The 27861-nt window shown below is 47.2% G+C and overlaps 1 protein-coding gene across 16 annotated transcripts in view; it reads right to left on the reverse strand.

Annotated features, from left to right (window-relative positions):
- MYCBP2 (MYC binding protein 2) overlaps positions 1-27861 on the reverse strand; it is a 705517-nt gene that overhangs the window by 564717 nt on the left and 112939 nt on the right. For all 16 annotated transcript variants that reach the window (XM_063952980.1, XM_063952968.1, XM_063952974.1 and 13 more), the window contains exons 3-4: positions 23739-23954; positions 19050-19203 (exon numbers count right to left, since the gene is read on the reverse strand). In XM_063952980.1, coding sequence (XP_063809050.1) covers positions 19050-19203; positions 23739-23954 — 370 coding nt within the window. The remainder of the gene's footprint in view (positions 1-19049; positions 19204-23738; positions 23955-27861) is intronic.

A 27861-nucleotide genomic window follows, 5' to 3' on the forward strand; every position in this document is an offset into this window, starting at 1 on the left:
CCGTGGCGTGCCGCCTGGTTTTGTGACACGGGGTCAGTGGATATCCGTCCCCCATCATCGCAAGCCTTTCACTGTGCATACTTGAAGGAGGGCACCCCGGTCATATGTTGTGTTAATTGAGTGCCAGCTACACCGCAAAGATATATAGATTATATATATATATATATATATATATATATTTTCGTGAACGGCAGCACTCAGGTCTGTATTAATATGAAGAAATCACCGACACATGGCAATGTCTTTTCAACGTTTCAGTGCTGTTGCACTTTTATCAAGATGTGTCACACAGAATAAGAAACAAACCACAAACTTACCCCCCTAAATAGCCCCAGTGACACACACACAGATACATACACAAAACAATGTCTTTAAACTTGGGCTAAAGTCAACAGCAGCAATTTGGAGGGAGCCCCTGTTAGTGGACTACCAAGAAACAAGTTAAACAAACCAATTTCGCTTAGTATAGCCTTTTAACGTGCTTTAATTCAGGTCTTTCCAATTCTCATATGAGGTCAGTAGATAATTCTCTAAATTGTGGGGGGGTTTTACATATGATGGATTCCTGTAAACATACCCTCACACCAAAGAGACACCCGAAAAAATGGCCAAATGCCTAATTAAACAAGATACCAAAGACTTTTATTAAAAAAAGGATTTTAATTACCTACCGGTAAATCCTTTTCTCGTAGTCCACAAGGGATATTGGGGAGACTTAGTACGATGGAGGTATAGACGGGGTTCGAAGGAGTCGGTGCACTTTAAATTTCTTCACTGGGTGTGCTGGCTCCTCCCCTGTATGCCCCCTCCCACAGGCAGTTATACGTAAAACAGTGCCCGAAGGAGAAAGGACATATACGAGAGAAGGAACATGATAACGAAGAGTGGTGAGATTTAATACCAGCACACCAAACACATATAACAACCAGCAACGGCTGGTAACAATGGCCATCATCCCGAGTTGATCGCACGTAGCAACATTTTGCTGCTCGTTTGATCAACTTGACGCCGCCTATGGGGGAGTGTATTTTAGCATAGCAGGGCTGCGATCGCTTGTGCAGCCCTGCTATGCTAAAAAAGTTTCTTGCAAAACATGGCCAGGGTCAGACCTACTTACCTTGTGCGACTGATCCAGCGACGAAGGTCTCGGGATTGACATCAGACAACCGCCCTCCAAACGCCTGAATCCGCCTGTGTTCGCCTCACCACGCCTTAAAAACGGTCACTGTCAGTCTTCAAGCGATCGCCGCTGCGATCACTTTCTGCACTGGCGTTGTCGCTGCCCGGCGAAGAACCACTGCGTGCGAACTGATCGGAATGACCCCCTTTAACAGCCATAGCTGAACAGGTAATCACATAACAGAGAACCTGCAGAAAAGTCAACGCACTGAGACGGGAGCCCAATATCCCTTATGGACTACGAGAGAAGGATTTACCGGTAGAAAATCCTATTTTCTCTAGCATCCATAAGGGATATTGGGAAGACTTCGTACGATGGGGATGTCCCAAAGCTTTCAGAACGGGCGGGAACTGCTGCAGCACCGCCTGTCCAAACTGGGTATCCTCTTTGGCCAGGGTATCAAACTTGTAGAACAGGCATGTCAAACTCGTGGCCCTCCAGCTGTTGTGCAAATACAAGTCCCAGCATGCTTTGCCAGCATAACTTCCACTGATTAGCTGGTAAAGCATGCTGGGACTTGTAATTTCACAACAGCTGGATGACCATGAGTTTGACATGCCTGTTGTAGAACTTCACAAAGGTGTTCTTCCCCGACCAAGTAGCAGCTTGGCATAGTTGCAAGGCCGCCAGGAAGAGCCCACAGATCTGGTAGAGTGGGCTTTCGAAAACTTAGGAACAGGAGAGGTTGCTGATATATATGCCTGTTGGATAGTAAGCCTAATCCAATAAGCAATGGACTGCTTCGAAGAAAGCCAAACACTTTTCCTGCGCATCAAAGAGTATGAACAAGGAATTAGTGTTTCTGATCCGAGCCGTTCGCTTGACATAGATCTTCAAGGCTGGCACAGCATCCAATGCCTCCGGAGGAGCAGAAGTGTGACAGAACGGGACAGAACCACAATAGGTTGATTCAGGTGGAACGCAGAGACAACCTTCGGCAGGAACTGCTGCCTAGTCCTGAGCTCCGCTCTGTCCTCGTAAAAGACCAAGGATTTTTACACGATAAGGCCCCCAATTCTGAGACACGCCTAGCAGAAGCCTGGGCCAGTAACATCCCCATCTTCCACGTGAGGTACTTGTCTTCTACCGTCATCAGAGGCTCAAACCAGGAGGACTGTTGAAAATCCTACACCACATTCAAATCTCAGGGTGCCGTAGGCGGCACAAAAGGAGGTTGTATGTGGAGTACCCCTTGCAAGAAGGTCTGAACTTATGGCAATAGTGCAAATTTCTTCTGGAAGAAAATGGAGAGCGCTGAAATCTGGACCTTAATGGAACCTAGACGCAAGCCCTGATCCACACCAGCCTGCAAGAAACGTCCCAAGTGGAACTCTGCAGGTGGATATGTGCGTTCCTCGCAACTAGAGACATATCTTCTCCACATATGATGATAGTGCTTTGACGTCACAGGTTTCCTGGCCTGAACCATGGTAGCAATAACCTTTTAGGAAAGGCCCTTGTGAGCTAGGATGTTCCGCTCAACCTCCATGAAGTCAAACAAAGTCGACGCAAGCCTGGGCAGACGAACGGGCCTTGTTGAAGATCGCTTCTTAGTGGTAGAGGCCAAGGCGTTGTCCGACTGAACCTGAATCGCGTGAATCGTGAGCAGAGGAGAGGCCTGAAGCAGAACATTGTAGATTGCCCGAAGTTCCAGAATGTTGATCGGAAGGAGGGCTTCGTGGGCTGACCACCTGCCCTGGAACGGAGCCCCTTGGGTGACAGCACCCCATCCTCGCAGACTTGCATCCGTCGTGAGGAGGATCCAATACTGAATACCGAAACTCCAGCCTTCCAGGAGATTGGAGGACTGCAGCCACCACAGGAGGGAAATCCCGGCCTGAGGTGACAGCCGAATCATCCAGTGCATCTGTAGATGCAAGCTCTGCGTGCCGACATGCCATGGCAGGATTCCTAGCATTAATATTCCCCATCTCCTTGAGCGAGTCACACAGGACACATGTAGTATCTAGTATCCTGAATCTGCTTGAGGAGAGTCACCATAGTGACCAGAGGCATAGCCCAGGAGAGGCCCTCCTGAATCTGAGTAGCCCACGTATGAATGGCATGGGTCATCCAGCAACCTGCTATGACCGGCCTCTAAGATATGCCTGCTGCCATGTAAATAGATTTGAGTGTAGTACCCAGGATCCTTCATGGTGAAGGAGCCCAGGGCAGGCAGCACCGCCTTTTTGGACAGTCGAGAGACTGATACGTCAACCCCCGGGGGTTCTTCCTAGAATTTCCTACCTTCAGGAGCAAATGGGAAAGTGCGCAAAAACTTTTTTGACACTTGGAATTTTTTGCCTGGATTTTTCCAGGCCAACTTAAATAGGTCATCTGACTCTGTAGAATCAGGAAAAGTGACATTAGCTTGTTTTGTGTAAGGAAAGAAACGTCCTCTAGAGGGAGCTTTAACATGTCCCATATAGCAAGAATGAGGGGTTCAATACCCTGAGCAGAATCAGGATCCCCACTAATGGGATCTAAGTCCTCCCCAAACTCCTGTATATCCTCCTCTGAATCAGAGAGTAGGGCAGGTAAACCACGCTTTTGTGAACCTGCATGAGAGATGGAGGGCTGTGTAACATTGCCCTAGCAGTTAAGTCTGCAACAGCCTGTTAAAGTAGCTGAGTTATCTGAACATTAGCAGAAATCATAGTTTTAAAAGCCCCTAGCCAAGAGGGCTTTGAACCCTCTCCCCCAGCCCCTTCACTGAGTTGTGAAGATTGGCTGCATTGTTCACCTGATACAGAATCAGTAGATAAGGGAGAGAATCTAGTGTGGCATACACTACAGAGCTTGTGTTTATCCATGTTTACAGTAATCACAATGACATACACACAGACAGTAATACTGATCAAGCCTGCCCTTACTGTATGTGAGAGGAGACACCAGCACACCCCTAGCTGTACAGCCCCAGTGAGGCTGTCAGCTAATTATATTAAAGTGAAACACTAGTAAATTCTGTCTTGTAGAGGACCCAGGTTGTGTACAAAAGCGGCTCTCCCCCTTTGCTACACCCTGTACCAGTTTTCCAGAGTGTCTTTGGGAGTCGAGAGGAGCTGTGTGTGCGGATAGCTGCTGCAGTAAGCAGAGGAAGGCACCAAAATGCCTCTGGTCCCGCTCTTAGGTAGTTCCGCCCCTTCCCCCAATGGCGCTGGAGCTACAGCGTTTTTTATACTGGCAACGTCTCCAATCCTGCTTAAAAACATTGCACCAGTGCTAGTTTAAGCCATCCTGAGCCAGTTTACACGGGGGAATGTAGCGGATGCCCCCAGGAGGGTCCCGTATGCCGCGCCCGCGTTCAGCTGCACTTTGAACCGGGGGGTCCCTCAGTGTGTACTCCCCACAGACAACACCTGCAGGCTAGTGTTAGGGGTGTGTAGTGTGCTGCGATTGCGACAGCTCTGCACCTCGCAAGGCCGGTGACCCCCCCCCCCCCCCCCTAAAATCCCACAGTGCAGTTATGCTGTTGCCCAAGCAGCATACCGAAAATAAATAGGATTTTAATTACCTACCTGTAAATACTTTTCTCGTAGTCCGTAGAGGATGCTGGGGTCCATATTAGTACCATGGGGTACAGACGGGTCTACCAGGAACCATTGGCACTTTAAGAGTTTAACAGTGTGGGCTGGCTCCTCCCTCTATGCCCCTCCTACCAGACTCAGTCTAGAAAACTGTGCCCGAGGAGACGACATACTTCGAGAGAAGGAATATACAGATAGTGGCGAGATTCATACCAGCTCACACAACAAGGCACATCCGGCCAACATGCCGGAAAACTCATCAACAGCTGAAACAGTACTGAAACAGTAAAGAACGCAGAACTTACCTAGGAACCAGGCAGTACTGAACTAAATAACCACAGCAGGAAAACAAAGCGCTGGGCGGGTGCCCAGCATCCTCTACGGACTACGAGAAAATAAGATTTTACTCACCGGTAAATCTATTTCTCGTAGTCCGTAATGGATGCTGGGACTCCGTAAGGACCATGGGGAATAGCTGCTCCGCAGGAGACTGGGCACAACTAAAAGAAAGCTCCTCCCTCTATGACCCTCCTCCAGACCTCAGTTAGGATACTGTGCCAGGAAGAGCTGACACAATAAGGAAGGATTTTGAATCCCGGGTAAGACTCATACCAGCCACACCAATCACACCGTATAACTCGTGATACTATACCCAGTTAACAGTATGAAATATAACTGAGCCTCTCAACGGATGGCTCAACAATAACCCTTTAGTTAAACAATAACTATATACAAGTATTGCAGACAATCAGCACTTGGGACGGGCGCCCAGCATCCACTACGGACTACGAGAAATAGATTTACCGGTGAGTAAAATCTTATTTTCTCTGACGTCCTAAGTGGATGCTGGGACTCCGTAAGGACCATGGGGATTATACCAAAGCTCCCAAACGGGCGGGAGAGTGCGGATGACTCTGCAGCACCGAATGGGCAAACTCTAGGTCCTCCTCAGCCAGGGTGTCAAACTTGTAGAATTTAGCAAATGTGTTTGACCCCGACCAAGTAGCTGCTCGGCAAAGTTGTAGAGCCGAGACCCCTCGGGCAGCCGCCCAAGAAGAGCCCACCTTCCTCGTGGAATGGGCTTTCACTGATTTAGGATGCGGCAGTCCAGCCGCAGAATGTGCAAGCTGAATCGTACTACAGATCCAGCGAGCAATAGTCTGCTTTGAAGCAGGAGCACCCAGCTTGTTGGGTGCATACAGGATAAATAACGAGTCAGTTTTCCTGACTCCAGCTGTCCTGGAAACATACATTTTCAGGGCCCTGACTACGTCCAACAACTTGGAAGCCTCCAAGTCTTTAGTAGCCGCAGGCACCACGATAGGTTGGTTCAAATGAAAAGCCGATACCACCTTAGGGAGAAACTGGGGACGAGTCCTCAATTCTGCCCTATCCATATGGAAAATCAGATAAGGGCTTTAACAGGACAAAGCCGCCAATTCTGACACACGCCTGGCCGAAGCCAAGGCCAACAGCATGACCACTTTCCACGTGAGATATTTTAATTCCACGGTTTTAAGTGGCTCAAACCAATGTGACTTTAGGAAATCCAACACCACATTGAGATCCCAAGGTGCCACTGGAGGCACAAAAGGGGGCTGAATATGCAGCACACCCTTAACAAAAGTCTGAACTTCAGGTAGTGAAGCCAGTTGTCTCTGGAAGAAAATCGATAGAGCCGAAATCTGGACCTTAATGGAACCCAATTTTAGGCCCATAGTCACTCCTGACTGTAGGAAGTGCAGAAATCGACCCAGCTGAAACTCCTCCGTTGGGGCCCTTCTGGCCTCACACCACGCAACATATTTTCGCCATATGCGGTGATAATGGTTTGCGGTCACCTCCTTCCTAGCTTTAATCAGCGTAGGGATGACTTCCTCCGGAATGCCCTTCTCCTTTAGGATCCGGCGTTCAACCGCCATGCCGTCAAACGCAGCCGCGGTAAGTCTTGGAACAGACAGGGCACCTGCTGCAGCAGGTCCTGTCTGAGCGGCAGAGGCCATGGGTCCTCTGAGATCATTTCTTGAAGTTCCGGGTACCAAGCTCTTCTTGGCCAATCCGGAACAATGAGTATAGGGGGTCATTCCGAGTTGTTCGCTCGTTATTTTTTTTCCGCAACGGAGCGATTAGTCGCGCATGCGCAATGTCCGCAGTGCGACTGCGCCAAGTAAATTTGCTATGCAGTTAGGATTTTTACTCACGGTTTTTTCTTCGTTCTGGTGATCGTAATGTGATTGACAGGAAGTGGGTGTTTCTGGGCGGAAACTGGCCGTTTTATGGGTGTGTGCGAAAAAACTCTACCGTTTCTGGGAAAAACGCGGGAGTGGCTGGAGAAACGGAGGAGTGTCTGGGCGAACGCTGGGTGTGTTTGTGACGTCAAACCAGGAAAGACAAGCACTGAACTGATCGCAGAAGCCGAGTAAGTTTGAAGCTACTCAGAAACTGCTATGAGGTGTGTAATCGCAATTTTGAGAATCTTTCGTTCGCAATTTTACTATGCTAAGATTCACTCCCAGTAGGCGGCGGCTTAGCGTGTGCAAAGCTGCTAAAAGCAGCTTGCGAGCGAACTCGGAATGACCCCCATAGTTCTTACACCTCTTCTCCTTATTATCCTCAGTACCTTGGGTATGAGAGGAAGAGGAGGGAACACATAAACCGACCGGTACACCCACGGTGTCACTAGAGCGTCCACAGCTATCGCCTGAGGGTCTCTTGACCTGGCGCAATATCTTTCTAGCTTTATGTTTAGGCGGGACGCCATCATGTCCACCTGTGGCCTTTCCCAACGGTTTACAATCAGTTGGAAGACTTCTAGATGAAGTCCCCACTCTCCTGGGTGGAGGTCGTGCCTGCTGAGGAAGTCTGCTTCCCAGTTGTCCACTCCCGGAATGAACACTGCTGACAGTGCTAACACGTGATTTTCCGCCCATCGGAGAATCCTTGTGGCTTCAGCCATCGCCGTCCTGCTTCTTGTGCCACCCTGTCGGTTTACATGGGCGACTGCAGTGATGTTGTCTGACTGGATCAGTACCGGCTGGTTTTGAAGCAGGGGTTTTGCCTGACTTAGGGCATTGTAAATGGCCCTCAGTTCCAGAATATTTATGTGTAGGGAAGTCTCCTGACTTGACCATAGTCCCTGGAAGTTTCTTCCCTGTGTGACTGCCCCCCAGCCTCGAAGGCTGGCATCCGTGGTCACCAGGACCCAGTCCTGTATGCCGAATCTGCGGCCCTCTTGAAGATGAGCACTTTGCAGCCACCACAGCAGAGACACCCTGGTCCTTGGAGACAGGGTTATCAGCCGATGCATCTAAAGAAGCGAACCGGACCACTTGTCCAACAGGTCCCACTGAAAAGTTCTCGCATGGAACCTGCCGAATGGAATTGCTTCGTAGGAAGCTACCATTTTTCCCAGGACTCGCGTGCAGTGATGCACCGACACCTGTTTTGGTTTTAGGAGGCCTCTGACTAGAGATGACAGCTCCTTGGCTTTCTCCTCCGGGAGAAACACTTTTTTCTGTTCTGTGTCCAGAACCATCCCCAGGAACAGTAGACGTGTCGTAGGGACCAGCTGTGACTTTGGAATATTTAGAATCCAACCGTGCTGTTGTAGCACCTCCCGAGATAGTGCTACCCCGACCAACAACTGCTCCCTGGACCACGCCTTTATCAGGAGATCGTCCAAGTACGGGATAATTAAAACTCCCTTTTTTCGAAGGAGTATCATCATTTCGGCCATTACCTTGGTAAATACCCTCGGTGCCGTGGACAGACCAAACGGCAACGTCTGGAATTGGTAATGACAATCCTGTACCACAAATCTGAGGTACTCCTGGTGATGATGGTAAATGGGGACATGCAGGTAAGCATCCTTGATGTCCAGTGATACCATGTAATCCCCCTCGTCCAGGCTTGAAATAACCGCCCTGAGCGATTCCATCTTGAACTTGAATTTTTTTATATATGTGTTCAAGGACTTCAAATTTAAAATGGGTCTCACCGAACCGTCCGGTTTCGGAACCACAAACATTGTGGAATAGTAACCCCGTCCTTGTTGAAGAAGGGGCACCTTGACTATCACCTGCTGGGAATACAGCTTGTGAATTACCTCTAGCACTGCCTGCCTGCCTGAGGGAAATGTTGGCAAGGCAGATTTGAGGAAACGGCGGGGGGGAGGATGTCTCGAATTCCAGCTTGTACCCCTGAGATACTACTTGAAGGATCCAGGGATCCACCCGTGAGCGAGCCCACTGATTGCTGAAGTTTTTGAGACGGGCCCCCACCGTACCTGGCTGCGCCTGTGGAGCCCCAGCGTCATGCGGTGGACTTGGAGGAAGCGGGGGAGGACTTTTGCTCCTGGGAACTGGCTGTATGCTGCAGCTTTTCCCTCTACCTCTGCCTCTGGGCAGAAAGGACGCGCCTTTAACCCGCTTGCCTTTCTGGGGCCGAAAGGACTGTACCTGATAATACGGTGCTTTCTTTGGCTGTGAGGGAACATGGGGTAAAAATGCTGACTTCCCAGCTGTTGCTGTGGAAACGAGGTCCGAGAGACCATCCCCGAACAACTCCTCACCCTTATAAGGCAAAACTTCCATGTGCCATTTAGAATCTGCATCACCCGTCCACTGCCGAGTCCATAATCCTCTCCTGGCAGAAATGGACATTGCACTTATTTTAGATGCCAGCCGGCAAATATCCCTCTGTGCATCTCTCATGTATAAGACTGCGTCTTTAATATGTTCTATGGTTAGCAATATAGTGTCCTTGTCTAGGGTATCAATATTTACCGACAGGGAATCTGACCACGCAGCTGCAGCACTGCACATCCATGCTGAAGCAATAGCTGGTCTCAGTATAATACCTGTGTGAGTATATACAGACTTCAGGATAGCCTCCTGCTTTCTATCAGCAGGTTCCTTCAGGGCGGCCGTATCCGGAGACGGTAGTGCCACCTTCTTTGACAGGCGTGTGAGCGCTTTATCCACCCTAGGCGATGTTTCCCAACGTGACCTATCCTCTGGCGGGAAAGGGTACGTCATTAGTAACCTTTTAGAAATTACCAGTTTCTTATCGGGGGAAGCCCACGCTTCTTCACACACTTCATTTAATTCCTCAGATGGGGGAAAAAACCACTGGTAGTTTTTTCTCCCCAAACATAATACACTTTTTTGTGGTACCTGGGGTAACATCAGAAATGTGCAACACATTTTTCATCGCCTCAATCATGTAACGTGTGGCCCTATTGGAAGTTACATTAGTCTCATCGTCGTCGACACTGGATTCAGTATCCGTGTCGACATCTGTGTCTGCCATCTGAGGTAGCGGGCGTTTTAGAGCCCCTGATGGCTTTTGAGACAGTTGGGCAGGCACGAGCTGAGAAGCCGGCTGTCCCACATCTGCTATGTCGTCAAACCTTTTATGTAAGGAGTCGACACTGTCACGTAATTTCTTCCACATAACCATACACTCAGGTGTCGACCCCGCAGGGGGTGACATCACATTTATCGGCATCTGCTCCGCCTCCACATAAGCCTCCTCATCAAACATGTCGACACAGCCGTACCGACACACCGCACACACACAGGGAATGCTCTGACTGAGGACAGGACCCCACAAAGTCCTTTGGGGAGACAGAGAGAGAGTATGCCAGCACACACCAGAGCGCTATATATACACAGGGATTAACACTATAACTGAGTGATTTTCCCTTATAGCTGCTTATATGTATACTACTGCGCCTAAATGTAGTGCTCCCCCTCTCTTTTTTTACCCTTTGTAGTCTTGAAACTGCAGGGGAGAGCCTGGGAGCGATCCTTCCAGCGGAGCTGTGAGGGAAAAATGGCGCCAGTGTGCTGAGGGAGATAGCTCCGCCCCTTTTCCGGCGGACTTCTCCCGCTTTTTTATAGATATCTGGCAGGGGTATTTTTCACCTATATAGCCTCTAGGACTATATTATGTGATTTTTATGCCAGCAAGGTGTTTAATATTGCTGCTCAGGGTGCCCCCCCCCCCAGCGCCCTGCACCCATCAGTGACCGGAGTGTGAGGTGTGCATGAGGAGCAATGGCGCACAGCTGCAGTGCTGTGCGCTACCTTGTTGAAGACCGAAGTCTTCTGCCGCCGATTTCCAGGACCATATTCTTGTTTTTGGCTCTGTAAGGGGGACGGCGGCGCGGCTCCGGGACCGGACGATCGAGGTCGGGCCCTGTGTTCGATCCCTCTGGAGCTAAAGGTGTCCAGTAGCCTAAGAAGCCCAAGCTAGCTGCAAGCAGGTAGGTTCGCTTCTTCTCCCCTTAGTCCCTCGTAGCAGTGAGTCTGTTGCCAGCAGATCTCACTGAAAATTAAAAAAAAACTAAAATTATACTTTCTTTTCTAGGAGCTCAGGAGAGCCCCTAGTGTGCATCCAGCTCAGCCGGGCACAAGATTCTAACGGAGGTCTGGAGGAGGGTCATAGAGGGAAGAGCCAGTGCACACCAGGTAGACCTAAAGCTTTCTTTTAGTTGTGCCCAGTCTCCTGCGGAGCCGCTATTCCCCATGGTCCAGGACGTCCGAGAAAAGGATTTACCGGTAGGTAATTAAAATCTTATTTTCTCTTACGTCCTAGAGGATACTGGGGTCCATATTAGTACCATGGGGATGTACCAAAGCTCCCAGAACGGGAGGGAGAGCGCGGAGGCTCCAGCAAAACTGCTTGACCAAACTTGAGGTCTTCAGAGGCCAAAGTATCGAACTTGTAAAACTTAGCAAACGTGTTCGACCCAGACCAAGTAGCTGTTCGGCAAAGCTGATAGCAGAGACACCCCGGGCAGCCGCCCCGGAAGAGCCCACCTTACGAGTAGAGTGGGCCTTAACAGATTTTGGACACGGCAATCCTGCCGTAGAATATGCATGCTGGATGGTGAACCTGATCCAGCGTGAAATCGACTGCTTAGATGCAGGACACCCAATTTTCTTGGGATCATAGAGGACAAACAGAGTCAGATTTTCTAAGACGAGCCGTCCTCTTCACATACATCTTCAAAGCCCTCACAACATCCAAGGCCTTTGAAGCAGTAGCCACTGGCAACACAATAGGCTGGTTGATATGAAAAGCTGACACAACCTTAGGAAGGAACTGCGGACAAGTCCTGAGTTCCGTCCTATTTTCATAGGGACTTTAACAGGACAAAGCCCCCAATTTCGACACACGTCGAGCAGAAGCTAAGGCCAACAAAGTGACCGCCTTCCACGTGAGAAATTTGATTTCAGCCTCCTGTAGAGGCTCAAACCAATCTGATTGCAGGAACTGTAATACCACATCAAGATCCCAGGGTGCAGTCGGCGCCACAAAGGGAGGCTGGATGTGCAGAACCCCTTTCAAAAAGGTCTGAACCTCAGTAAGGACAGCCAATTGTTTTTGGAAGAAAATGGATAAAGCGGAGATCTGGACCTTGATGGAGCCCAATCTCAGGCCCATATCCACACCTGCTTGCAGGAAAAGGAGAAAACGTCCAAGATGAAACTCCACCGCAGGAAATTTCTTGGATTCACACCAAGACACAAATTTTGTCCAAATTCGATGATAATGTTTAGACGTTACCTCCCTTCCTAGCCTGTATCAGGGTAGAAATAACCTCGCTCGGAATACCCTTCCGAGCTAAGATCTGGCGCTCAACCGCCATGCCGTCAAACGTAGACGTGGTAAGTCTTGATAAGCGAACGGCCTCTGCAGTAGAAGATCCTCTCGAAGAGGTAGGGGCCTTGGATCTTCCAGCAGTAGATCCAGCAGATCCGCGTACCAAGCCCTCCTTGGCCAGTCCGGAGCAATGAGGATTGCCAGAACCTTTATTCGTTTTATAAGTTGAAGAACTTTTGGAATTAAAGGAAGTGGAGGGAACACATACACTTACGTGAACACCCACGGTGTTACCAGTGCGTCCACCGCCACTGCCTGCGAGTCTTTCAACCTGGAACAGTACCTCCGCAGCTTCTTGTTGAGGTGGGAGGCCATCATGTCTATGTGAGGAACCCCCCACCAACCGGTTACCTCCTCAAACACCTTCAGGGTTGAGGCCCCACTCTCCTGGATGGAGATCGTGTCTGTTGAGGAAGTCCGCTCCCAGTTGTCTACTCCCGGAATGAAGATTGCCGACATCGCCACCGCATGCCTTTCTGCCCAGAGGAGGATTCTTGTCACCTCTGACATTGCAGCCCTGCTCTTCGTTCCGCCTTGTCGGTTTATGTAGGCCACTGCGGTCACGTTGTCTGACTGCACCTGAACAGCCCGATCCTGCAGAAGGTGTGCTGCTTAAAGAAAACCGTTGTATACGGCTCTTAGCTCCAGGATGTTTATCGGGAGAAGGGATTCTTGACTTGATCACCTTCCATGGAAGGTTTCCCCCTGAGCGACTGCTCCCCAACCTCTTAGACTTGCATCCGTGGTTAGAAGGACCCAGTCCTGAACTCCGAACCTTCGGCCCTCCAGAAGGTGTGGTAGTTGTAGCCACTAGAGGAGCGAAATCCTGGCTTTCGGTGACAGATGTATCATCTGGTGCATATGCAGGTGACATCTCGACCACTGGTCCAAGAGATCGAGCTGAAAGGATCGAGCATGAAACCTTCCGTACTGCAGAGCCACGTAGGAGGCAACCATCTTCCCCAGAAGGCGGATGCACTGATGAACAGGTACCCGGGCAGGCTTCAAGACATCCCGGACCATTGTTTGAATCACCAACGCTTTCTCCACCGGTAGAAACACCATCTGCACCTCTGTGTCGATGATCATCCCCAGGAAATACAGCCTCCTTGTCGGTTCCAGATGAGACTTTGGAAGTTTCAGGATCCAACCGTGCTCCCTGAGCAGATGTGCCGTGAGAGCAATGGATCTTAACAACTTCTCTCTGGACAATGCCTTGATCCGCCGAGCGTCCAGGTACGGAATTATGTTCACCCCCTGCTTGCGGAGGAGAACCATCATCTCTGCCATCGCCTTGGTGAAGACCCTCTGTGTCGTGGAGAGACAGAACGGCAGTGCCTGAAACCGATAGTGATCATCTAACAGTGCAAACCTGAGATAGGCCTGATGCGGCGACCAAATGGTAATGTGGAGGTACACATCCTTGATGTCCAGGGACACCAGGAACTCCCCATCCGTCAGTCCTGAGATAACTGCTCTCAGAGACTCCATCTTGAATTTGAAGTCCCTGAGATAAGGGTTCAAAGATTTCAAGTTTATAACTGGCCTTACGGAACAATCCGGCTTCGGTACCACAAAAAGGTTCGAATAGTAACCTTTGCTCCACTGATGAGGCGGAACTGGAACAATGACCTCGGACACCACCAATTTTCGGATAGCGTCCAGAAGAATCGCTCTGTCTGCCGGCAAAGCTGGCAAGCCTAATTTGAAGAAACGGTGAGGTGGGAGAGTTTGAAACTTCAGCCTGTACCCCCTGGACACTATATCTTGTATCCAAGGGTCCAGGCCAGACGACACCCAGACGTGGCTGAAATGCCGGAGTCTTGCTCCCACCTGACCTTCCTCCAGGCTGTGCGGTCCACCATCATGCTGAGGACTTTGGAGGCACCAGAAGCAGGCTTCTGGTCCTGGGAACCTGTGGGAGCAGGCTTTTTGGCTTTAGCACGACCACCTCTGAAGAAGGTGTGAGAAGGCTTGTTCTTTCTAGGCCTTGCGGGCCGAAAGGACTGTGACATGGCGGGAGTAAAATGCTTCTTCGTAGCTGGTGCAGCTGAGGGGGAAAAAGGTGAATTACCCACAGTAGCCGTGGCAATCCACGCATCCAGTGCCTACCCAAACAGAGCCTGACCTGTATGGGGTAGGCTCTCCGCACTCTTCCTGGAATCCGCGTCCGCAGACCATTGGCGCAGCCAGAGACCCCTGCGAGCCAAGACGGACATGGAGGAGATCCCCGCAGCCACGGAACCCAGATCCTTCATGGATTCTACCAGGAACCCTGCAGAATCCTGTATGTTATGTAAAAACAAATCAACGTCACCTTTATCCATCGTAGTCAAGTCCTCCTGCAGAGTGATTGACCACTTGGCCATAGCTTTACAAATCCATGCACAGGCAATAGTAGGCCGCAGTATAGCCCCTGAAGCCGTGTATATGGATTTGAGCGTAGCATCCACCTTGCGATCTACCGGGTCCTTCAATGCGGTAGATACCGGGACTGGTAAAACCACCTGTTTTGACAGCCTGGAGACTGAGGCGTCAACTATAGGCGGAGACTCCCATTTTTTTTTTCTATCGTCTTCCGGGAAGGGAAAAGCAACCAGGACCCTTTTAGGGATCTGGAATTTTTTCTCCGGGTTTTCCCAGGCGTTTTCAAATATAGCATTTAATTCCTTGGATGCTGGGAAGGGGAGAGGGGCCTTCTTACTGTCCGTAAAAAAGGCCTCCTCAACCTGCTCAGGAGGTGTGTCAGAAATCTGCAATACATCCAGCATGGCCTCAATCATCAACTGCACCCCCTTAGCAAGTGATGCCGACCCCTCGTCACATACCCATCACAGTCTGCTGTGTCAGAAACGGTATCCGTTTCATTCTGCATAATTTGGGCAAGAGCACGTTTGTGAGAATGTACCGCAGGGTGCCCCGAGGGAGCAGTATCAGACCATACTGCCATAGAGGATTGCAATACCTGAGTCGCATGCTCGGTCCTTGCCACCCTTTCAGAAATCTGAGAAATAGCCCTCCTAAGAGAGGCTAACCACTCCGGTTCTCTAGCTGGGATCTGCTCTACCACAGTGCAATCCTGATTACATGGGATGGGATCTTCTTGAGAAGACAAATCCTCTGCAGCATATGAGACAGAGTCTCTAGACATGTTTGCTTGTACACCCCACATACACACAGGGTACAGGGCAGACAGAGTTCCCCCCCCCCAAGAATGGCTGAGACACAGAGATTGGAGCCAACCCACACACAGCGCTATTAGGTATAGGGAGACCCCAAACCAGCGCTGACTGTGTCCCTTAATAGGTGACACAGTCTACACAGCCTCCCCTCCCTTCTACAACCCCTTGGTACCATACAGATAGCTGGAGTTGCTCTGGAAGGACTGTTATTCCACTTGCATCGTGTCTGCAGGCAGGAAAATGGCGCTGAACGCTGCTGGGTCCGCTCTGAGAAGCTCCGCCCCCTTAATGGCGCCGTCTTCCCGCTCTTCCAAGATTATACTGGCCTGAGTATTTTGTGCTGGCTGAGATCTGCAGACCCAGACAGGCTTTCTGGTCAGTGCAGGGTTAAGGTGCCGGCTCAGGGCGCCCCTCACAGCGCCGCACCCAAGTACCGCTGAGCCATCCCTGAGAGCAGTTAATACTGTGCTCCTACCCTGATGCCACCACCTTCACACCGGCCCCCAGCTTGCTACGGGGGGTCGGTGGCTCACTCGCCACAAACTTCAGCTCTGCAAGGGGGTGGCGACATGCTGCTGGGGTGAGCGTTCCCCTGCGGCGGGGAGCGATCTATCCCCTCTGGAGCTCAGTGTCCAGTCAGCGGAGACCGTGGATTAGACCCCGCAGGGCGGACACTGCCCCCCCCTTAGTCCCTCGATGCAGGGAGCTGTTGCCAGCAGCCTCCCTGTAAAATAAAATACTCTAAACTAAACTTTCACTAAAGAAGCTCTGTAGAGCTTCCCTAGCTGTGACCGGCTCCTCCGGGCACATTTTCGAAACTGAGTCTGATAGGAGAGGCATAGAGGGAGTAGCCAGCCCACACTGTTAAACTCTTAAAGTGCCAATGGCTCCTGGTGTACCTGTCTATACCCCATGGTACTAATATAGACCCCATCATCCTCTAGGACGTAAGAGAAATCAAAGTTTTAAACGAAATTGAAGAAAACTCTGTAGCTGCAGAGACGTGCACCCTTTCCTGAGGGCACTTTTTTTCTAAACTGCCTCTGGGAGGGGGCATATAGGGGAGGAGCCAGCACACCCAGTGAAGAAATTTAAAGTGCAGCGGCTCCTTTGTACCCCGTCTATACTACCATCGTACTAAGTCTCCCCAATATCCCTTATGGATGCTACAGAAAAATACATAATAAAATTCCATACGTTCACATGAACAATGTAAAAGAATACATCAAGATACAGCCAAAAGATATTTTTGTCAGTTTCAACATATGAATGAGTCACCTTCACAGGTGTGAGCTCAAAAGGGTGTGATGGCGAACTGAACAAGAAACCGTAGCTGATTTAATCGAACGCGTTTCGTCGAAATGACTTCTTCAGGGGATCATGAACGGTATCGCAAAGAAAACATCCTCCCTGAATGAGGACGTCAACACTTATATATATATATATATAAAAAGGTCCACCAAAAATAATTATAGGGTAATGGGACCAAGCAAAAAAATGTTATGGAAACCTTCTCTACGAATGTTCAACTCTTTAAACTGATCCGGATTGCAATTTGTGAAGTCACAGATATTCTCTCTGGATAAAATCTGCAGCTATATGCGGCAAACAGGTTCAGGATCTGTTTATTTTGGGTGGACACATATATATATATATATATATATATATATATATATATATATATATATATATATATATAGTTGACGTCCTCATTCAGGAAAGATGTTTTCTTTGCGATACCATACATGAACCCCTGGAGTTATTTTGACGAAATGCGTTGGGTTAAATCAGCTACGGTTTCTTGTTCAGTTCGCCATCACACCCTTTCGAGCTGACACCTGTGAAGGTGAAGGAGAAACTTCCATCTTTTGAAACGGACAAAAAAATATTTTGGCTGTATCTCTATGTATTCTTTTCTTTTACATTGTTAATGTGAACGTATGGAATTTTATGCATCTTTTAATAAAATCTTTGGTATCATGTTTCATTAGGCCTTTGGCCATTTTTTCGAGTATAACTTTGGTGTGAAGGTATATTTACAGGTGACATATGTAAAAAAAAAAACCAAAAAAAAAAAAACAATTTGGTGAATTATTCCATATGAGAATCAGAGACTGAATTCAAGCATGTTATAAGGCTACACTAAGCGCAAATGGTTTTTGTTTGATACATATATACACACACACATATTATATATATATGCATACACACACACACAGACAGACAGACAGACAGACAGACAGACAGACAGACAGACAGACAGACAGACAGACAGACAGACATGAGTGCCAAATTTTATTTGCATAATTTGCTTAATGGTACCCTGAACTTCTTCTTAGTTACATTTTTACCAGCTCCCTGTCACATTCCCAGTCCTTTCAGGACATGGTCAAGCCTCTAATGAGATCAAATGCAACCTCGGAGCTAGACGTGTGAAAAGACAAGAAGTACTAGACAAGAAAGTAAGAGGGGGTGGGGGGTGGGCAGAGAGAGGATAGAGAGCATATGCGATTTCAAAGGGGATTTGATTAAAGGAAAAACTTGAAGTTTGTTTTTGTTGTTTGAAATGGCAGTTGTAAAGTATAGAAATATTTTACAAAAGGCTCATTTGCCATCCAGACTTTTTAGTCAATTAAGGCAATCTGTGTTTTCTCCAAGACTCCCTTTCCTTTTCTGCCCAGTCATATAATTACTTAATATTAGAGATAAACTATGTATCTGCTTTAATATGAATTCTCCAGTGAAAGTATGAATTAACTATATTAATGCGGGTGTTATTCATTAGTATCCTACAACAAGACCTTCCATTACAAAATAATAATCAAACAAACCATATCATCTTCAGCATTTGAACAAGTTATAGAGAAAGCATTTGGATGCTGAGAATAAACAGTAGCCAGTGCCTTCAACGCGCATCTAGCTATTAACAGTTTCTTATATAGCACAGCAAATTCCATTGCACTTTACAATTAGAAACAATGATAAAACAAAACTGGGTAATAACAAATAATCAAGGTCCTGCTTGCAAGCTTACAATCTATAGGTAAATAGGCAATGATACACAAAGATATTTAATTATTGCATAATGGTCCATCAGATTGCAAAGATTTTTGGTGGGCTGGATGATATGGTCACACAGCAATGAGGAACCGGGGTCAGGAGGAAGGAAAGGTGAAGAAGGAGGAAATGTGTGACGATATGTGTGGAACTGGATGGGAAAGCTTATGAAGGTTATCTGAGCGGTTCTGGAATTTGATAAGCTTGACAGAAGGGGTGAGTTTTCAGGGAACACGTGAAGGTTTGGAGACTAAAGTAGTGTCTTACTGCACATGGAAGTGCATGCCACAGAGTGGGTGCAGCCCGAAAAAGTCCTGCCATTGTGAATGGAAACGAGTAGTGTGTGAAAGAGAAACGTAGATCTTGCGAAGAGGTCAGGTTGGGAGATATTTTGAGATAAGTGAAGAGTAGTTTGGTGTAGTTTGGTCTTACCTAATACTTCTGGAGGTTCTAACTGCAGTCCTTCTGGTTGCTGACCCTGTAGTATATTGAGCAGAGCCTGTAAGCTCCTCAAACACAGTGATTGGTGAGAAAATCGTGTTTCCTTTATTAACTCGAAAACTTCACATAAACCAATTTCAATAATCTAAGAAAGAAAGAAAAATCAATTACAAAAACAAGGTGTGTAAATTTACAGAGCGTGTAACGTTACTATATACCATACAATATTGTGGCTGTATTATACATCATCCCATACAGCAATTTCTAGCAACAAAAACATTACTTTTTTCTTTAAAACCTATGTACGATAGTTTCTAGGACACCCAAAAAATTTATTTTGCACCTACAGATGTGTCCGCAGTCATCTTACATGCGTACGAGATTAAAAAACAAACAAAAGCAAATTAAAAATTCCCTACATTACACGTGCAAGTGAAAAAACAGCATACCAAAGACCTGAGAAACTGAATAAAAGGAAAAACATTTGCCAGAAAGTACAGTAATGCACACCTTAATACCATGCTTAAAACTAGTTTTATGGTAAGAACTTACCTTTGTTAAAACTCTTTCTGCGAGGTACACTGGGCTCCACAAGGATAGACATTGGGGTGTAGAGTAGGATCTTGATCCAAAGCACCAACAGGCTCAAAAGCTTTGACCTTCTTCCCAAGATACATAGCGCCGCCTCCTATATCACCCCGCCTCCGTGCACAGGAGCTCAGTTTTGTTAACCAGCCCAATGCAGTAGCAAGTAAAAGAGTCGACTACTGCCAGTTGCCACGAACATTACACTCTCCCAACAGGAGAAGTGTCAGCGGCTAATGCCATACCAACCCAAAGAAGCTAAGTGCGTCAGGGTGGGCACCTTGTGGAGCCCAGTGTACCTCGCACAAAGAGTGTTAACATAGGTAAGTTCTTACCATAAAACTCGTTTTCTGCTGCGGGGTACACTGGGCTCCTCAAGGATAGACATTGGGTATGTCCTAAAGCAGTTCCTTATGGGAGGGGACGCACTGTAGCGGGCACAAGAACCCGGCGTCCAAAGGAAGCATCCTGGGAAGCTGCGGTATCGAAGGCATAGAACCTTATGAACGTGTTCACTGAGGACCACGTAGCCGCCTTGCACAATTGTTCAAGGGTCGCACCACGGCGGGCCGCCCAAGAAGGTCCAACAGCCCGAGTAGAATGGGCCGTAATGTGAGCAGGAGCTGACAGACCAGCCCTCACATAAACATGTGCAATCACCATTCTAATCCATCTGGCCAAAGTCTGCTTGTGAGCAGGCCAGCCCTGTATGTGAAATCCAAAAAGAATAAAGAGAGAATCAGATTTCCTAACAGAAGCAGTTCTCTTCACATAGATACGGAGAGCCCGTACCACATCCAAAGACCGCTCTTTGGGAGACAGATCAGGAGAAACAAGTGCCGGAACCACAATCTCCTGGGTAAGGTGGAACGAAGAAACCACCTTAGGCAAATAACCGGGACGAGTCCTAAGAACCGCCCGGTCACGGTGAAATATCAGATATGGGGAACTACAAGACAAGGCACCCAAATCCGACACTCTTCTAGCTGAAGCAATAGCCAGCAGAAACACCACCTTAAGGGAAAGCCACTTAAGATCAGCTGAACCAAGAGGTTCAAACGGAGACTCTTGTAATGCCTCCAAAACCACCTACAAGTCCCAAGGAGCCACAGGCGGGACATAGGGAGTTGGATGCTTAACACACCCTGAGTAAAAGGTATGCACATCAGGTAAGGTCGCAATTTTTCTCTGAAACCACACCGACAAGGCAGATATTTGAACCTTGAGGGAGGCCAGACGCAGGCCTAAGTCCAGGCCCTGCTGAAGAAAGGCCAACAACTTGGCTATACTAAACTTGGAAGCATCATAATCGTTAGATGCGCACCAAAGTAAGAATGCCAGACCCTATAGTAAATCCGAGCAGAAGCCGGTTTCCGGGCCCGCAACATAGTTTGAATGACCACCTCAGAAAACCCTTTAGCCCTCAAGACGGAAGCTTCAAGAGCCACGCCGTCAAAGACAGCCGGGCTAGGTCCTGGTAGACACAAGGGCCCTGAACGAGGAGGTCTGGGCGCTGTAGAAGTAGAATTGGACGCTCCGATGATAGGCCCTGCAGGTCTGAAAACCAGTGCCGTCTGGGCCACGCTGGAGCTCTGAGAAGCAGAATTCCTCTTTCTTGCTTGAACTTCCGAATTACCCTGGGCAGGAGTGACACCGAAGGGAACACGTACGGCAGCCGAAACCACCACGGCACTGCCAGCGCATCCACGAATGCTGCTTGAGGATCCCTTGTCCTTGTTCCGAAGACCGGAACCTTGTGATTGTGTCGAGACGCCATCAGATCTACGTCTGGAAGGCCCCACTTTCCCACTAGGAGTTGAAACACTTCTGGATGGAGGCCACACTCGCCGGCATGTATGTCCTGACGACGTTTATCCGTCTCTTTTAGAGACGTGACGGTAGTGACAGGTAGAGCTGAGGAAACCACCATCCTAGCCACATGCGAGTCTATTGGAGGAGGCGTTTCCCAATTTTTAGACAGCTCTGGCGCGAGGGGATAGCGAGCCAGCATCTTCTTTGAGGCACAAACTTCTTTTCCGGATTTTCCCAGTGATCCTGACATATCTACACTAGGTGGTCAGAGTGATGTAAAACTTGTTTAATCACCTTCTGACGCTTGACCTATCTGGTTTCTTAGGAGGGACGGATGGCTCGGGATCATCCGTAATCTGTATAATCAACTTAATAGCCTCCAAAAGATCAGGAACATTCACATGTGAACTACCCTCCCCATCAGCAGTATCTGTGTCAGAATCTGTGTGGTCAGTGTAAGCGCCGTCTTCATCAGACGAGGTGTCAGTGACAGCAGTGGATTGTGAGGAGATAAGAGCTCGCTTAGAGGACCACTTGGTCTTAGGCGAGCCGGATCGCGATAAAGTGCGGGTCCCGCGAGTGGGACCCACTTACCTCCTCCCAAAGTGCGGCCCGCGATCCCGGAGAGCCCCAGCCGTGTGTGACTAACTTGGAAGAAAACCGGAGCCTCCTGCTGTAGGTACCCGGCAACCAGGGCGCGGGAGTGTACAGCGCCGCTGGGGGAGAGATGGAGCTGCAGCAGGCAATGTCTACTGACATCTAACACAATCTGTGCCTCTGCTGCAGCCCTTGTAGTCTTCTTTTTTCCTCAGAAAAAGCTTTTTCTAGAGCTGCTATGAGCAGCTCTTCCTGTTACATGCTTGCACTGCAAGCACCAACTACAAAACTGAGCTCCTGTGCACGGAGGCGGGGTGATATAGGAGGCGGCGCTATGCATCTTGGGAAGAAGGTCAAAGCTTTTGAGCCTGTTGGTGCTTCGGATCAAAATCCTACTCTACACCCCAATGTCTATCCTTCTGGAGCCCAGTGTACCCCGTAGCAGAAAGAATATTTCTGAGCTTTAACCATTTGCCTGGCATGGTCGCATTAGAAACTTCCCTACGCTGCTGCTCTCTGCCTCCCTGCACCCTCACCTCAGTGTTGCCGGCTGCTGATCAGTCAGCACAGCAGGACCCCCACCCTGCGGCTGCAGACAATAGCAGATGCTGGGGAAGTGTAAAACAAAACCGCCCTGCCCCCACTGTGTACCCGGCAGCTGTCTGGGGTGTATAAAGTAATGTTGTGATGGTGCGATGTCTGGGGTGTAAAAAGTAATGTTGTGATGGTCGCGATGTTACTGACGGATGTTCTAATGTTTGAAACAATGATTGATTTTGTTTTAAACATTAAAAAAAAAAAAAAAAAATTCTTTTTTTTTAACTAAAATCATTATGGATAAGGTCCTTCAACTAATTCACTCATAAAAGAAAACTGACACTTTCTGAGCGATTTTCAGTTAAGTGGTTAAAGTAAAATAATGGTTGCTTTCATTGCTAGAAAAACAGAAACAAGCGGTGGGGCATCTGAGAGACTTTCAGCAGAATGTGATGGTCAGAAAACATGACTGAAAACCAGAGTACAGTATGCTTCCAATGAGTTTCTATTTTCACCTAAAATGGTTTGCCCAGTTTTACTAATTTTTCTGTTGTATTAACTCAATTACATCTGACTGGATGCAAAAAGACCTCCTGGACGGAGCAATTCAGAGCTCACTGATCATTATTTGGCACTGCAGGAATAGCAGAGCTGCTGCCTGTTTAGGAGCGGACTGTGAATGCAGCCAGAGCAAACTCCCGTTTGGTGCGGTAAAACTGAGGTTCCCTCGGGATGGGTCTTTCTACTGGTAAAACAGTGCAGCATTGCATACTGTTACAATTGACAGCATTCCAACATTTTATACGCAAGAGCTAAAACTGTATGCCTGTCTCAAGCGGTTTGGGATTCTACAGACTTTGTAACAAACTGCAGACATGGGAACCATCTCAGAAAATCAGAAAAGCTGCACAGCAAAATCCAAATCTATACTTTTATATTTAGCCTAATGAATATAAAAAATAAACTGAGTCTATAACACTGTAGAAGTAGTATATTCAAAACTCTACATATGAGGATAAAGAAAAAAAGAGAAAGAAAAAGAGGATTCTGGTGTCCAACGCAATCAGGTGTGAGGAATGTGACTAAGTAAAAATGAGAGCCTTTGTGAAAAGTTCTAGTATATTTAGGTGACAGAATGAGAATACATGCCTTTGGAAGCTTGACTGGTGGATCTTTGGATTCCTCCTCTTCATCGCTGTCAGACTCCCCACTCTGCACAGAGTTCTTTGAAGACAACAAAAGGGAGGTTTCCTTTCTCTGCCATTCCAGGACACAGTGACGCACATTGCAATACACATTGAATGCAGAAGGGTTGCTGTGGAGTTTGAGGTCAGGTATGAAGAGAGCATTTTCCAGGTTGTCCGCCTAAAAAGTGTAAAATGAAAAAAAGGGAATAAGAGTCCATTTAAAAAAAAATTTTTAATACACATCTACAAATACATGGGAAGAGATTTCTTTAGACAGTCCATCAATGCACACACACGCGCATGGTATAAAAGACATTGGCCTGGTTTATATGCATGTAACACAGGGTTAGTGGCCACCTGTTGTCCATTAAATAAATTGTATAAAAGGTTACGTTCAGAAGTTTGGGTCAAAACCTCTTCTCCAAAGAAGCATTGGGGCAGATGTGTTAAGCCTGGGGAAGTGATAAAGCAGTGATAAGTGCAAGGTGATAATGCCAATCAGCTCCAATATGTAAATTGACAGTTAGAAGCTGATTGTCTGGTGCATTATCACCTTGCACTTATCACTGCCTTATCACCTCCCCAGGCTTAATACATCTGCTCCAATGTTTGTTAAGGGGGGTACTCACGGGAGAGATGTGTGCTGAGCGATCTTAACACAGACCGCTCAGCACACATCTCTCACCCCGCTCAGCACAGCGCGATGTGCTGAGCGAGGGGAAAAGCCGACGGGGGGGCCGCTCACTTCACACAACGGTGAAGTGAGCGACCCGCTAGATTGAGCCTGCATGCAGGCTCAATCTAGCATCGGCGATAGCGATGCGCGGCCCCGCGCATCGCTATCGCTGGAGGGCATACACACGGCAGATCCGTGCTTAAAATCTAAGCAATCTAGCAAGATTGCTTAGATTTTAAGCACGGATCTCTCCGTGTGTACCCCCCATTAGCTTCCAGTGAATGTGAGTAATTAGAGCAGGTAAATTCCAAAGCACACTGCAGGAGCTCTTGGGGAAGGCAGGTACTTGGTCCATTCCTGCTTAGATTCTCTTAACAGTGTCTAAAAACACCAGTGTGTAAGGGGCCAAATAGTACAGAAAATGTCTAACAATACAATTTAGAGTAAAAATCAGTTCACTTATAGTTATCATGAGCAAACAAGATTTTTACATGATAAGTGTCTGGGTACCAGAAAACACAATTATTTATTATGTTTGCAATAGCTCAGATTTATTTTTAACTCCATTATCTACCAAAAGTGCTCCATATTCTATTTGTACTGCCTACAAAACATCCATATCAATATATGTATATTTGAAAGAAACCATTTCGCTGTAAAGACTTTGCTTTATATCTATCACATCTGTTTACATGTTTTAAACATATGTATTCACTACAATTAATTCACATATAAGCTGAATACAGTGAAGGAAAGGATTGTCATACTTCACATACTCTATATGGAACACAAAAGAACACACCCCAGGAAATGAGCGTATCTCTTACTGAATTCTTACAATTTTAGTGCAGCATTTACAATTTAAGACCTCAGCATGTATTATATTTTTATGCACTAATGCTCAACACCAGAACAGTACAATATAGAAGTAAAAATGGAACACATGAAAAGCTCAAAGTCAGTTTCCCAGACCTTACGGCTGACCGAATATTGGGAAATTGTTAAGGTGCCCAAAAATGAAGTGAGTGTCAAGCTGTTTTTCTTCATACAAGAAAAAAACACATTTAAATGTAAAAAGTAGTCTGCCCACTACAGATTAGAGTAAAAATAAAAAAAGATTTGCAAAGCGGTTTATGGTTATGATTTAATGCAGGTTTGTCTTTATATAGTAAGGTTACTAATATACACATGTGGGTTTTTTGCAGCATAAATATGTTCAGACATTAACAACCCAAAAATAGGAGTAAAATCCGCAAGTTTTTTTTCGCAGTAAACACCTCACACCCAATTGAATTCACTCCTTAATGTTGTTCCACAATGCTTCTACACTGTCTTCAGCATCTTTTATAGCAGGTCTTCTATTCTCATCATGACAGCATTTTCATGTTTGTCCAAATGGATTGCAATGCCTATTGATTCAGCCTCGATAGTAAATGGACTTTTATCACAATAAGACATATGTAGCGGACATATAACATACTTCATTGTATAAAAATACTATTGTTATTTAGCACTGTAGAATACTGTACTTTCTACCTGTTCTAACAACTAGGCCTGTGGAGTCATTCCACCAAACCTTCGCTGTCAGACTACTTCAAAAATGACAAATGTATATTTATTAGTAATAACATTTTTTCCTACTGTGAACTTTATTGTTTTCAGAACAAAGAACAAACTGTTGTGCTAGTTATTTTTATATTTTTTTGGATGGATATGGAAGAGCGCCTGGGAAATAGGTAATGATAAATCGGAAACCTGTAAGTAAGTTAATGGAATCAATAATCTTTATATCTACACTTCACACTATCTTCCTCTATGCAGGTACCTTTGGCGAGGAAAGAGGGAGAACGTGCCATTGTTCCTACTGGACATGTTGATTTCAGGAAATACTTTAGAAGTTATGTAGATTTTTAAGTTTTTATTATGACCCTGGATTTGGCACACATCTACCTACTAATCTTTTACATTTTAGGAATTATGTACTAGCTTTCTGAGCTTTTATATTTTCATTAGTAATGCTTTAATGTCTGCTGTATACCAACAATACATTGAAACATCGGTCAGACAGCACATTGCATTTATTGAGCTTTCTATTCCATGAGTGCCGCCACTGCTGTAATTATAAAATAAGAATTTACTTACCGATAATTCTATTTCTCATAGTCCGTAGTGGATGCTAGGGACTCCGAAAGGACCATGGGGAATAGCGGCTCCGCAGGAGACTGGGCACAAAGTAAAAGCTTTAGGACTATCTGGTGTGCACTGGCTCCTCTCCCTATGACCCTCCTCCAAGCCTCAGTTAGGATACCGTGCCCGGACGAGCGTACACAATAAGGAAGGATTTTGAATCCCGGGTAAGACTCATACCAGCCACACCAATCACACCGTACAACTTGTGATCTGAACCCAGTTAACAGCATGATAACAGAAGGAGCCTCTGAAAAGATGGCTCACAACAACAATAACCCGATTTTTGTAACAATAACTATGTACAAGTAATGCAGACAATCCGCACTTGGGATGGGCGCCCAGCATCCACTACGGACTATGAGAAATAGAATTATCGGTAAGTAAATTCTTATTTTCTCTAACGTCCTAGTGGATGCTGGGGACTCCGAAAGGACCATGGGGATTATACCAAAGCTCCCAAACGGGCGGGAGAGTGCGGATGACTCTGCAGCACCGAATGAGAGAACTCCAGGTCCTCCTCAGCCAGGGTATCAAATTTGTAGAATTTAGCAAACGTGTTTGCCCCTGACCAAGTAGCTGCTCGGCAAAGTTGTAAAGCCGAGACCCCTCGGGCAGCCGCCCAAGATGAGCCCACTTTCCGTGTGGAATGGGCTTTTACAGATTTTGGCTGTGGCAGGCCTGCCACAGAATGTGCAAGCTGAATTGTACTACAAATCCAACGAGCAATCGTCTGCTTAGAAGCAAGAGCACCCAGCTTGTTGGGTGCATACAGGATAAACAGCGAATCAGATTTCCTGACTCCAGCCGTCCTGGAAACATATTTTCAGGGCCCTGACTACGTCCAGCAACTTGGAATCCTCCAAGTCCCTAGTAGCCGCAGGCACCACAATAGGCTGGTTTAAGTGAAATGCTGAAACCACCTTAGGTAGAAATTGAGGACGAGTCCTCAATTCTGCCCTGTCCGTATGAAAAATTAGGTAAGGGCTTTTATAGGATAAAGCCGCCAATTCTGAGACACGCCTGGCTGAAGCCAGGGCTAACAGCATTACCACTTTCCATGTGAGATATTTTAAGTCCACAGTGGTGAGTGGTTCAAACCAATGTGATTTTAGGAATCCCAAAACTACATTGAGATCCCAAGGTGCCACTGGAGGCACAAAAGGAGGTTGTATATGCAGTACTCCCTTGATAAACGTCTGAACTTCAGGAACAGAAGCCA

Source organism: Pseudophryne corroboree, chromosome 2 (assembly GCF_028390025.1).
Source record: "Pseudophryne corroboree isolate aPseCor3 chromosome 2, aPseCor3.hap2, whole genome shotgun sequence".
Taxonomy (NCBI): Eukaryota; Metazoa; Chordata; class Amphibia; order Anura; family Myobatrachidae; genus Pseudophryne; species Pseudophryne corroboree.